Raw genomic sequence first — 14,015 nt, forward strand, 5'->3', positions numbered from 1 at the left:
GAATTAATGTCGTGGTCTAGGCGTTTGTCGGATATCATATACTAGGTTCGCCTTGGTGTCCTATACAAGAGGTCGCATTGATGTCTTATACATGAGGTCGTCTTGATGTCCTATACAAGAGGTCGCATTGATGTCCTATACAAGCGGTCGCATTGATGTCCTATACATGAGGTCGCATTGATGTCATATACATGAGATGGCATCGATGTCCTTTACAAGAGATCGCATTGATGTCCTATACAAGAGGTCGCATTAATGTCCTATACATGAGGTCGCCTTGGTGTCCTATACAAGAGGTCGCATTGATGTCCTATACATGAGGTGGCCTTGGTGTCCTATACAAGAGGTCGCATTCATGTCCTTTACAAGAGGTCGCATTCATGTCCTATACACGAGGTTCCCTTGGTGTCCTATACAACAGGTCGCATTGATGTCCTTTAAAAGAGGTCGCATTAATGTCCTATACAAGAGGTCGCATTAATGTCCTATACATGAAGTCGCCTTGGTGTCCTATATAAGAGGTCGCATTGATGTCCTTTACAAGAGGTCGCATTTATGTCCTATACCTGGGGTCGCATTGAGGTCCTATACATGAGGTCGCATTGACCCTTTGAGTTTTGGAGAATCCACATGGTGTTATTCCCCTCGTCTCAGATACTTTCTGTGTGAATATTGACATAGTCCTTCTTTGATAATATTCAGGATTATGATTAATATTTGAGACAGGGCTTTGGTGGTGCATTTACTGGACCCAGTAATGTATCTCTCTTTGTACGGATTTTGCTGATTATTGTCATGATGTACTGTTCTAGGATCGCCATAAGGTCATGTACTCGGGCTCGGCAATTGTCCAGTTTCATTTCCCCGTTAACGTACTTTGTGTTTACATTGGAATCTCTGTATATTCAACAACGGTTGTGTATCGGATACTGACACATTTTCTCCAATATATTAATCACATGTAACAGTGATCATTGGAGCAGTGAACAACATACCAACACGTCTATCATTTGTCCTCAGCCATCCTCTTCGTAGGTAGGACATCTGATGCACAAACAATTTGATTTTCAAGGACACTTGAACAAAATATCTTACAAAATATGCTTTAACGTACAAACTGATTTTTGCAACTTATGTCCCAACATTTGCAAAGGGAAGAGGTGTGACTCACGATCGTGTGATTCCTGAATATCATTAATCACACACATTGATTTCAACCTGTTCGCTAGATCCGGGATGCATAATGTATTCATTTTGTCAGTTGCTAATCGTATTTAACATGAACTTTGTTGATAGGCTACTTTAAGGCGTCGTTCGCTGCACAGTGTAAACGTTTTGTATAATCTCGGTTGTGTCATGTCACACAGCTAAATCTTAAAAATATCTCTGTTTCTAAAAGGGTTTGCGTAAGGTTTTCAATTATATTTACGTCAAGGGTCTTTTTGAATTAGAATATAAAGTATTATCTACTCAGGAATACAGTTTAATCCAGAATTAACCATCTTTCTGCTTAAGTTTTCTGACAATATAAAAAAGATATGTTTTGGGATTGTTCTATTCTTTCTCAAACCAAATCCACTTACTGTGCATGTGTGTTTGTTAAGTTTGGGTATGAACTTGTTGGGAATGCGACGCTATCAAACAAAACTTTTTCTTTTCATTATTTAACAATTAACAGGTTCATTCGGGAAACTATCCGCGCTGTTCTTACAAGGAATTTTACAAAATATTTGTTATTTTCATGGCCATGTGTTTTTTCGAAGCAGAATTTAACTTCAATGCCATGTGCCAGAATAATTTCCACAGCGCATGTTTCCCGGGTTGAAGGTGTACCTGCAAGCAGCATGACTAAATTCAACTAATTAAACTTATCCGTCTACTTTACGGTCGAAGTATTGACTATAAAGTATTTGAATGTCGTGAAAATAAGTTAAATTCTGGTCATTAAAGAAGCTGTAAATATCTGATAACTAAGGGGGAGAGGGGGAGAGGGAAATTCCTATAGTTACTATTAAACTAGCACCTTAGCAATTGGCTCATGAACATTCCACGAACATTTTTCTTGTTTGACATTAAACATGATTCATTAACTGTTTCATTACAGGACTCGTACATCCGCTGTGATGTCGTTGATGTCTACACAGCACAATGTGCTGCTGACGGTGGCAATAATCGTCACTCTGTCTGCTATAGGTATGTGCTGCGTCTGCTGCAATGTTAATGTGAATATGAATGTGTGTGCGCGCACGCGCGCGTGTGTGTGTGTATGTGTGTGCGTGTGCGCGCGCGCCTCTGGATTTAAATAGTGCCACCGCGGACCCAATGAGATACCATGCATATCAAGAATACCTCCTGATTCCTTATGTATCTTTATCACAATTCCGGACGGTGTTAGAATAACACTTTCCATGTCTATCCGAGTCCTTGTGTTGACACCACGGTGGATCGACAGTGTAACATTCCTTGGCTAAGTCAGAAACACAAGATGCAGGGTTCAAATCCCGGGTCTCTCCGATCATGCTGCTAGGTGTGTCAGCACCACATCCGTGGGTTGAACCAAAGTTGTGAACGCCTGTCATCGGCATCATTTCTGGCTTTCTTCCCACTGTAAGCTGCCACTTCGTCAAAGAACACTTGAGTTTAGTTTTACGCCGCTTTTTAGCAATATTCGCGCAATATCACGGCGGCGGACACCAGAAATGGGCTACACGCATGGCATCCATATTGGCAATCAAACCAAGGTCTTCGTCCTGACGAGCAATAGCTTTAACTACTAGGCTACTCCACCACCCTTTAAACATTGTATTGGTTTGCATGTTGTTTAACGCCGCACTCAGCAATATTCCAGCAATATGGCGTCGGTCTGTAAATAATCGAGTCTGGACCAGACAAGCCAGTGATCAACAGCATATGGCCATCTGTCTACGCAGTTGGGTTACGATGGCAGGTGTCAACCACCCGATCCCGTTAGTCGCCTCTTACGACTAGCATGGGTTACTGAAGGCCAATTCTAAGCCGGATCTTCACGGGGTCCTCTTAAAGAACAAGTAATGATCTGATGAAACTCATGTGGACATTTTTTCTCCCCTACTTGTTTCTATAAAGATCTATTTTATCTAGCCACTGCATCCTTTGACTGCCGTCGGAAAGGACAAGAGTGTTTCAACAGCGGCACCTGCCAGCCCAACGGAACCTGCAGCTGCACGGCTGACTACGATGGCTACAACTGCCGTATTCAGAATAGTAGGTTACCGTTAACTATAGTTTTAACCATTCATACGGACCATTGACATTTATATCACAGTTTAGGAATATAGTGCCATATACAATATACGAGAAACATTTTAGGCAACAGCTGTGGTTTGTTTCTTGGTTGTCTAACGCTGCACTCAGAAATATTCCAGCTATATGGCAGCGGTCTGTAAATAATTGAGTCTGGACCAGACAATCTGGTGATCAATAGCATGAGAATCGATCTACGCAACTAAGATACGATGACATGTGTCAACCACGTCAGCGAGCCTGACCACCCGATCCCGTTAGTCACCCCTTACGACAAACATGTTGCTGAAGATCAACGGGTCAACAGTTGGAATTGTTTTGATGTTTTTTATTTTGTTTCGTTCAAATTACGTCTTCGTAAGTTCGTAAGTTCGTAAGTTCAGGAATTCCTTTGGTTCTTCTGTTGGAGGGACAGTTATTTTAGATTGTTCTATTACTTGTGTATAATATATGGTTGAAATATTTACAGGTGGTCGCGCAGCCAACAGCTGCAAACCCGCATGTCTCAACTCCGGTGTTTGTGCCAACAACACCTGTTTCTGTATGGAGAATTACTATGGAGCTAATTGCAACAACAAGAGAGGTAGGTAGAAAAAGTGTATTTTGTATTACGTCTATAAAACAATTAAGGTGCACTTATTGTATGGAGTTTTAGATGATAAATGTAGACTGCGTATTGTTTTTCAGCCATACATGCAAATCAATCGGTTTGTCCAAATTCAAACCATGAACTTATTGTTTTCATGAAAATAAACAAGACGTCTCTTTATACGTTTTTGGCGGTACAAAATTGCTTCCTATTTACAACAGTTTGCATCATATTTACCTGTTTCAAGTGTTTCGTTTAGATTAAAATCTCCCCAAACCACCCATCCTGACCTTTACTTACACTTAAAATGACGATGAAACATGAGAAATAAATCACTTCCACTAATATTCAATCCTTCAACATCCTTCAATTCAATCCTCTGTTGCATGGGTAAAAGCTATTGAATCTTGTATAGAAGTCCCGTTCGCCACCCTTGTTTGCTTTTATCAGCGTACTCCAGGGAATGTTGAGGTCTCATTGTACTCCCTGAGACATATCAAGTTTTTCTCATCGTCCTCCGTGAGGCGCTCCCCTTCTCTCTGATCTGCTGGACATATCAAGTTTTTCTCATCGTCCTTCTGTGGGGTGCCCCTCCTCTCTCTGATCTGCTGGACATGTCCAGTCTTTCTCATCGTCCTCCGTGAGGCGCCCTCCTTCTCTCTGATCTGCTGGACATGTCAAGTCTTTCTCATTGTACTCCGTTAGACACCTTCCCTCTCTCTGATCTGCTGGACATGTCAAGTCTTTCTCATTGTACACCGTAAGACACCTTCCCTCTCTCTGATCTGCTGGACATGTCAAGTCTTTCTCATTGTACACCGTAAGACACCTACCTTCTCTCTGATCTGCTGGACATGTCCAGTCTTTCTCATTGTACACCGTAAGACACCTTCCCTCTCTCTGATCTGCTGGACATGTTCAGTCTTTCTCATTGTACACCGTAAGACGCCTTCCTGTTCTCTGATGAGATAGACATGTCCATTCTTTCTCATTATATTCCCCTAGAAGCCTCCCCTCTGTCTGATTTGCTACACATGCCCAGTTTTTCTCATTGTACTCAGATAGACCATTTCCTCTCTCTGATATGATAGACATGTCCAGTCGTTCCCATTGCACTAAGTAATGCGCCCTCCCTCCCTCTCATCTGCTAGACATGTCTAATGTTCTATAAAAATTCAGGCACCCACCCTACTCCAACAGTATCTCCACTCCAAATCTTCATAGAAGATTGTAAACCAATAGTGAGTGCTTTCCGCAATCTCATTGGTTAATTACCCTTGTCGAATGGAAGAATTATTTGGCTGAATAATAATCTTTAAACTTGGAATATTGTACCAAATTAAATACACGAATGCTTGAAATTTGCGGAGCAGTTCATTTGTGAATAAACATCATTGAAGGATATTATTTTATGGCTCTTCAATCACTTTACTATTATCTGATCACATATGATTATGTGCCATGTGATTGTATACACCATCATCATTGAATAATTCTTCCAAGAATTTGTTGTCTTCAAAGATTGTATCAAAATCCCGGAGAAAGAATTTGAGGTGGTAATGTTCCTCAATTATGCAAATTCATGCAGCGAAAATAGTACGGTATTAGTGCCAATGTATTAATGTGCGGTTATTAGGCAATCATTTTCAGGTATGTCGAACAATATTCGACAAGGGTAATTAACCAATGAGATTGCGGAAAGCACTCACTATTGGTTTACAATTTGTTTTGTGTATTATATTGACAGTTATTCATTTCGAACATGTCCCCCATTAGCTAATAGCGTAACCCTTCTTTTGTCGTTTCTCGTATCTGGGGCGACAGCAAACTTGACCACGAGTGGCTAACCGCATTGCGACACACGATCGCGCTACATCCAAAGAGCTCTTTGGAAATAGGCTTCTCACTACAAATTGGTTTACAATATCGATAAATAGTTTCGTTTGTTCAATTTCCGGGATTCACTGGAATTCAACATAGGCACATTTTACCGTTTAAAACCTCCGCCTAACGCCGTCGGTTTTAAACTAAATTTGCCTATGTTGAATTCGAATGAATCCCGGAAATTGAACAAACAAAACTATTTATCTTCTAAATATTCAATAGTCAGGACTAAGGCAACAACACGTGCAGCAATTTCGCATACTGTTTATACACAAATTGAACTTTGTCTGATTCACTAACTCACTAATTAGGATTCATCAGAACCATTTCATCAGATTTCATGGGAGTATATGCGGAATTTAAAACAAAAATTCAGATTCAGCAGGTTCTGACGCACGCCCTATTACACATATCCCCCCTCTGGATCTGACTCTGCTTAACATTGGTCACGGAGAGTACTTGGGTGGGCGACCGTGTTTGGCAGCTTGACGGCTGAGAGTTTTTAGGACTTCTGTCCTGCCCCACAACGAAGCACACATGTGGTCTTCACCCAACAAAAAATGGGTACCCGGTTGGATAAGTCATAAGATTGCTGACCTTCTTGCGCCTCACAGGCAGCTGGGGTAATATTGTCCATCATGTGATGCGCTTAGAGAATGTCCCTTCGTCGTGGAGCTCTTCTTCTTCTTCTTATTATTATTACTATTATTATCATCTCTGTTGCAGAGGAAATACTATGTTTCGGAGACAGAAAGGCTATCCATATCAACCCTGAAGGGTTTCAAGGCACGATATACATCGTTGGAAAACGTGGCATGGCAAACTGCACCTTCAAGAATGTTACTGATGTCATCTCATCTATTCCGCAAAATGTTACTTGGAGTGAAGGTTTGGCGATTGTGATCCCTGACAATAGTACGGAGTGTGGAAATATCGCGGAAAGAACGGAAGTGAGTGCAGTGGATTAGTTAAATAATGTAAAATATTTCCTGATGGGTTGGACATGCCAACAGGTTTATGATTCTCGAAGTTAAAGTTTCAATTTGTTTGTGAGTGAGTGAGTGAGTTAGTTTTGCACCTCACTCAGCAATATTCCAGCTATATGGTGGCAGTCTGTAAATAATCGAATCTAGACCAGACAATCCATACGCAGTTGGGATACTATGACATGTGTCAACCAAATCAGCGAGCCTGACCACCCGATCCCGTTAGTCGCCTCTTAGACAAGCATGGGTTACTGAAGATCAATTCTAACCCGTTTATTCACGGCTTCATTTTGTCTGTGGTTGAACGCCGCACCCAGTAATATTCCAGCTACATAAGAAAGGTCTGTAGATAACCGAATCTGGACCAGACAAGCCAGTGATTGTTGTCATGAGCATTAATGCACGCTTTTGGATGTGTAGCGTTGTCTGGGTACTCCATAAACACAGATATGTTGATCAAATGTGTACGGCCGACTCGAAAACGGTTACATCACAAGGGGGATAACTCCGGCCATTTCAGGATAAAACTATAACATGCTCCAAGTAACCGTCCTTATGTTGAGAGATTTAACGCGCGTTTCCCTATATAGCGGGTACCTTGTATACGGTCTAAGAAACCCAACCTGACCACCTAATCCCTTGGGGTGATTGAGTGAGTGAGTTTGGTTTTATGCCGATTTTAGCAATATTCCAGCAATATCACAGCGGAGGATACATTGTTCCCATGTGGGGAATCGAACCTGGGTCTTCGGCGTGTTATTGCTGGAATATTGCTAAATGGGCCGTAGAACCACATGGGTTCAAATCACTGTTCGGACAATAACTTTTGAAAATATAAATCTAGGCTTTTGTAATCATTTATTGTTTTTATATGTTATAATTAAATACATTTCAAATTGAACAAAATCGGCGAAGAAATACTCATTACATAAATACACAAGGGGTAAAACCTTCTTTTTGAGTAAAACGTAAGGTTTGATTGAACCGCACGTTAAAATGGTCGTTCATTTTCGAGCAGGTTTTGAGCATCGCCATATTTGAATCTTACAGGGCACAACTTTGATTGAAGAGCGTTTTGCCAGCATCGAGTATGAACCACTAATTGTAACCACCCTTGATGAAAGACTTGCCGCAATGTGTAAATTCGACAACAGCACGAACCGCACACTTTACGGGGATGTGGTGAGCTCCAGTGTGACCAAGTAAGCACATTTATTGGTATCTAAGACGTGTATGTCCATGCATTTACTTTTTAGCGAATATATGTATATGTGTGTGAAACAAAAAAAATTTAGCGAATTATATATGTGTGTGAAACAAAATTACTTCAATGTCAAAATTATTTTATTTTTTAAAATGTTAAGAATCGTCTATTACCAGGGGCAAATCTGAAGTATCTTAACGCATGGATTCCCATTCACCTAGTCACCCCTTGTTCATATATTGTGGGGCGGCGGGGTAGCCCATAGGTTGAAGCGGTCGCTCGTCACGCTAAAGGCTCGGGTTCGATTCCCCTCATGGGTACAATGTGTGAAGTCCATTTCTGGTGTCCCCCGCCGCGATATTGCTGGAATATTTGCTAACAGCGGCGTAAAACTAAACTCACTCATCTTGCTCATCGTATACCTTAATCGGGTCAAACAGGGATTCGAACGAGCTCTGGACGCAACCCTGCTCAGCGAATTATAGTGCTTCTTAATGCTGAGCTACCTGGGCCCTCAATAACTTTGGGAGTTTGATACATTCCTATATATTTATCACATGTATCTGTTGTGTATTTCAGTGCTCAATACACCAACACGTCAATCACCAACATCTATGAGCCGGTGGTGTTCAAGGTTATGTCCAATAATCAACCGCTCAGTAACAAACCCATGCTGATTGGACAGGAACTGACCTTCTCATTCAACATTCCAGTGGAAACAGGTACAAAACTGCACCAGGTGTTATTAACTGACGTGCAAAAGAAAGTACACACCTGATGCTTTGGTAAAATGTTTTCCTGAAAACAGCGAAATATTTAGAAAAGTCTTTTGATTGCGACTCACAAGTCACAAACATTGTATACGTGTTGCAATAACACCATAGATATCGTACCCAATTGGAACACTGCCAGCAAAATATTTACGTTGTTTTAATAGTCTCAAAACACCAGATGTGTACTTTCTTTTGTACATCAGTGTATAAGTTAAACCTCTCCTGAAGGAACTGAGAAAGATACATGAAACGCGAGTACTAACTGATACAGTGGACTGTCTGGTCCAGACCACCGTCATATAGCTGGAATATTGCTGAGAGCGGCGTTAAACAAGACAAAACTACTCCAAAATAAAAACCTCGAAGAACAAGAACAAGAACAACAAACAGACAAACAAAACAAATAAAACAACACATGTCCTGTCTACTGCAGATGGATGTTGTCGAATATGAAATGGATGCAATGTTTCATGATATACACCCGAGTTTGGGCAAGAATGTTGACGGATCGGAGATAAATGTATAAGTTCGGTATAAACACTGTTCTTACAGTATGCTCGTTATATCACGTCGGGGTAGTTTAACTGTACCTTCAGAAACAGACTTAAAATGATTTTTTTCTACTTTTGTTATCATCAACGAACACCAATTTTCTCAAAGATAAACAACAATCCTAACAACATATTTCCTATGAAGTCAAGTGTTTCGTATAAGGCTCAGATCAGCTCTGTCTTTGGCTGCGAGAATGTAAGCTCTTGGTTCTGTTTCAGGCTATGTTGCGGTAGCTGTGGAGACTCTCACAGCGAATGACACCAAAGCAGGCGGTAGCACGTTCGTTATCATAACCTCCAAGTAAGTATAGGGGAGGTGGGGTAGCCTAATGGTTAAAGCGTTGGCTCGTCACGCCGAAGACCCGGATTCGAATCCCCACATGGGCACAATGTGTGAAGCCCATTTCTGGTGTCCCCCGCCGTGATGTTGCTGGAATATTGCTAAAAGAGGCGTAAAACCAAACTCAGTCAGTCAGTCCAAGTAAGTATAGGCACACTCCCTTTACTAGGGAGACCCGTGAAGATCCGGGTTATAATTGGTCTTCTGTAACCCATGCTTGTCGTAAGAGGCGATTTACGGGATCGGGTGCTCAGGCTCGCTGACTTGGTTGACACATGTCATCGTATCAATTTCAATTCAATTCTTTATTCTCATAAACCACCTTGGTGGTACAAGACCATATATTGTAAACATATATACAAATACAAATTCAAATTCAAATATCACAGTCGCTGGATTGTCTGGTCCAGGCTCGATTATTTACAGACCGCTGCGTATAGCTGGAAAATTACTGAGTGCGGCGTTCAACAACAAACCAACCATTACCAGGGAGGTTGTGCGCAGGTAGAGGTGATCACCGGGACTTGTATCCGTTGATACATCAATGTCGTCGTTGCTACGCTGACGTCTGTAAGGGGTCAAAGATCATGTCAACTGAATCACGACGAACCTAGTACTGCGCAAATGCATCTTTGTTTTGTTTTATTACGAAGTCACCATATTATACGTGTGCGTGACCTCCTTAAGAACCTGGGGCCTTATTCTCGAAACGTTCGTAGCCCTAAGAATTCTTAACTTTGATCGTAGCCAATGTGTTAAGAATGGGCTTAAGAAGTTCGTAGGGCTACGAACGTTTCGAGAATAGCTAGACAGGTTAGAATTGGTTTTAAGCAACGCATTCTTGCCATAAGATGGAACTCGTCTTGAGGATGGTCAGAGGTCCGGACGACTAACAGTATCGAGTGGTCAGGCTCGCTGACTTGGTTGACAACATGTCATCGTATCCCAGTTGCGTAGATCGATGTTCCTGCTGTTGATCACTGGATTGTCTGGTCCAGATTCGATTATGTACCGACCGCCGTCATATAGCTGGAATATTGCTGAGTGCGGCGTAGACTAACGCTTAGCCTCTGAATATATAATTTTGATTGTAACAAATAAACCCATTTAAATTGAAAAGGAACCCCTGGGAGACTAGAGATTCAGAGCCTGAACCTGGGGAAATCTAGACTTGCTTCATTTAGGGCTTTAGCATTGCAGGGAGTGCTAGGCTGTAGGCAAAATAATATGGTCCAGGCACTGTGAGACAGACTAAGTGCCGCGTTAAAAACATTTAAAGGTTCATGGAGTTCTATTTATTATGTTTTTGTTTTAATGTACTTGTTCATGTGACAAGGTGCCCTGCCACCGATGCTGATTCCGTGTTGTCGACCTTCGAGAGATCATCTGACAACAGAATAGTCACAGTGATAGTCAAAGTGTTTAAATTTGTCGACTCAGACAGTGTGGGGTTCACATGCAATGCCAGGATATGCAAGGCCGGTGACCCAGCGTGTGATTTGGTAAGTAGATCTGTATATCTTACTAAAGTAAACTCCAAATTCTTGGTACATGCCTGCCATTGTACCTTAGTTGTGTAGAGGATGCCATGATGTCTCTCACGAGACTGCTTTGCCAAAACCCGATTATTTACAGAACATACAGTTAGAATATTTCTGAGTGCGACGATAAACAAACAATGAAACAATGGTAAGCGTCCAGAAGAACAGGTCCCCGGATTAAAGGAGTCCATAGTAACGAGATTTCACCATTAGAAAAACAAATGACGTTCAGATATGTACCTAACCAGGTGACGGATGCCATAAGCTTTCACTGGTAACCTACTGACGAATGTTACAACGAAACAGAAACTCCACTAGAAGCGATGTCAATGTAATTTAAAGACAGGAAATAAGAAAGTATTAATGAATGCCAAACGTTGACACCTTCAAACTTCCAGAGTGTGTACTATCGTATAACAACGCTTAGGTTTTTCACATGACATTTCTTGGCTCGACATTGTTTCCACCCTGTGTCGAACACGAGTTGCGTCCCTTGGTATACATACGCCATGCCTTTCGATATTTGCACATGCTTTTCAGCATTTTAATGCATACTCTTCGTGCAATTCATCAGCACAAGGTTTGCAGTTGGTTCCCCTAAGTTAGTGGAGAAATTGATCTTCGATGTAACCATATTATGCGCATAACATATAGTGAGTGCTTTAAGTAAGTCTTTTGATGGGAAGTATATTTCGAATGCCATCACAAAATGACTGTAATAAATATATATTATTCCTAAATTTGTTATGTATATTCCGACTGAGAGTGTCCGGGCCACTTTTATATGTATTTGTATAACCTCATGGCGCGCTCAGGGCCCCGTTCCTCAAAGCGATCGTAGCGCTACGATTGTCGTAAGTCTATGTTAAAGTATGGCAGTTACGATCATCTTAGCGCTACGATCGCTTTGTGGAACGGGGCCCAGAACCAGAGTGAAAAGTTTCTGAATCATATCAAAAGTTATCACTGAAATTCAACAGCATCAAGACAATACAATAACTACATCAGATGGCCTGTGTGATGAGGTAACGAAACTGAGATTTCATCCCTGGCAGACAAACAAAATGACACATTACGACTGTGGCACATTTCGCTCTTACCATAGCAGTCACTCAGACGTGAGAACAGCGTCTAGTAACGCTGTATTTTTGCAACATGAAACTCTTACGTGTTCGTTGTTTTACCCTGTACTCAACAATATTCCAGCTATATCACAGCAGTACAACTATTTTGTCTGGATTAGACAACATATACGTTTATACGAGGTGAGGTGAAATTGGGTTTAACGTCGCGCTAGAGAATATTTGGCTCATATGACGACGTGCATGCGTGTGTATGTGTAGGTGCGGCTGCTTGTACTAGCCCAGACTGAACCTGGTTTTATAGTGCTAGCCCACTGAGATACCACGCCGCAGTGAAGCATGAATACCCCACTCAGACACATTATACTGACTCCGAGCCGACCAGTCCTTGTTGTACCAATTAATGCCGAGCGCCAGGCAGGGACCAACAAGTACCATTTTAACGTCTTTTGGTATGACGCGGTCGGGGATCGAACCCGCGACCTTCCGCTCTCCGGGCGGACGCTCTAACCACTACACCATGGAGGCGGTCACGTTTATACGAACTCGAAGAGACCGCGAACCGTACAACCGTAGTTTGAAATAAGCAGTAAACTTAACATAAATAGCCCGGACACACAAAAACTGTTCGTTATATCCATCAGTTCATTATGAAGGTGGTTTTCACCCATCGTAGCACCTGCCTTGTATGTGTTGATTGTTGTAGCCTACGTGTAACGGACAAGCTTCGCCATCAACCACCGGGCGCCGGAAGAGGGACGTTGGAAACCAGAAGACCATCCAGACGGTTGTCAAGGTTACTGAGGACCCTCAAGCGGCCGCCGCAGCCGGACAATCTCCCACAGATAAGACGCCAGGTAAGCCGAACAGATCCATATTTATATATCATTTTTGAAGTTATTCGAAACTGCGAATCTCTCACGTGTGAGTTTTTTAAACTTTCAAAATAATATGCGTGGAACGTATATTACGTCACTCCTCTAGCCACTATGTGGCTGAAATATTGCCGATGTGACGTTAATTTTAATTCACGTCATCCATAGTATGTTATTCCTTACCTTACGTTTTCCTGAGAAAGAGTAGAAAAACATAGACTTCCTAATCTCATATTGATGCATCAGCTCAGAGTTTTATCACAACGGTGATAAAATCGTTTGAGACGTTGTAGACAGATGAATTCATCTTCCACTGCGTTCGGTGAAGGTAATAACAATAATAACAACAGCACTGCTGCTGCTGCTGCTGCTGCTGCTGCTACTACTACTACTACTACTGTGCTACTACTACTACATCTACTACTATACACCACTAACCAGTGAAAAACCGGGATAGAATTGGTTTTCAGCAACCCATGCTTGTCGTAAAAGGCGACTAACGGGATCGGGTGGTCAGAGTCGCTGACTTGGTTGACACATGTCATCGGATCCCAGTAACGTAGATCGATGTTCATGCTGTTGATCACTGGAATGTCTGGTCCAGACTCGATTATTTACTGACCGCCGCCATAGAGCTGGAATATTGCTGAGTGCGGCGTTCAGCAAACTATACACCACTACCACCACCACTACCACCACCACTACTACCACCGCCACCATCATCAACACCACCACCAACAAAAATCGAACAACAATAGCATATCTCTGAGATGCGTAGCCCAGCTTGTACCCTACATGTAATGTTCGAGCTTGCTCACTTGATAAATATGATATTTATCATGTGCCTGAGTTGATCATTTAATAAATGCCATTTAACAAAAAATTTGTATTATAAAGTATCAAAGTTT

At 41.8% G+C, this 14,015-nt stretch overlaps 1 protein-coding gene across 1 annotated transcript in view; it reads left to right on the forward strand.

The window, feature by feature from the left end:
* LOC124282908 (EGF-like domain-containing protein 2) overlaps positions 1-14,015 on the forward strand; it is a 32,429-nt gene that overhangs the window by 17,976 nt on the left and 438 nt on the right. Inside the window, exons 2-10 of the mRNA XM_046718957.1 lie at positions 2,105-2,193; positions 3,121-3,243; positions 3,752-3,865; positions 6,482-6,705; positions 7,792-7,943; positions 8,525-8,667; positions 9,489-9,570; positions 10,946-11,111; positions 12,939-13,089. Of these exons, the coding sequence (XP_046574913.1) occupies positions 2,124-2,193; positions 3,121-3,243; positions 3,752-3,865; positions 6,482-6,705; positions 7,792-7,943; positions 8,525-8,667; positions 9,489-9,570; positions 10,946-11,111; positions 12,939-13,089 (1,225 nt within the window). The 5' untranslated portion in view covers positions 2,105-2,123. The remainder of the gene's footprint in view (positions 1-2,104; positions 2,194-3,120; positions 3,244-3,751; positions 3,866-6,481; positions 6,706-7,791; positions 7,944-8,524; positions 8,668-9,488; positions 9,571-10,945; positions 11,112-12,938; positions 13,090-14,015) is intronic.

Source organism: Haliotis rubra, unplaced genomic scaffold (assembly GCF_003918875.1).
Source record: "Haliotis rubra isolate DU_JTF1 unplaced genomic scaffold, ASM391887v1 Scf306, whole genome shotgun sequence".
Taxonomy (NCBI): domain Eukaryota; kingdom Metazoa; phylum Mollusca; class Gastropoda; order Lepetellida; family Haliotidae; genus Haliotis; species Haliotis rubra.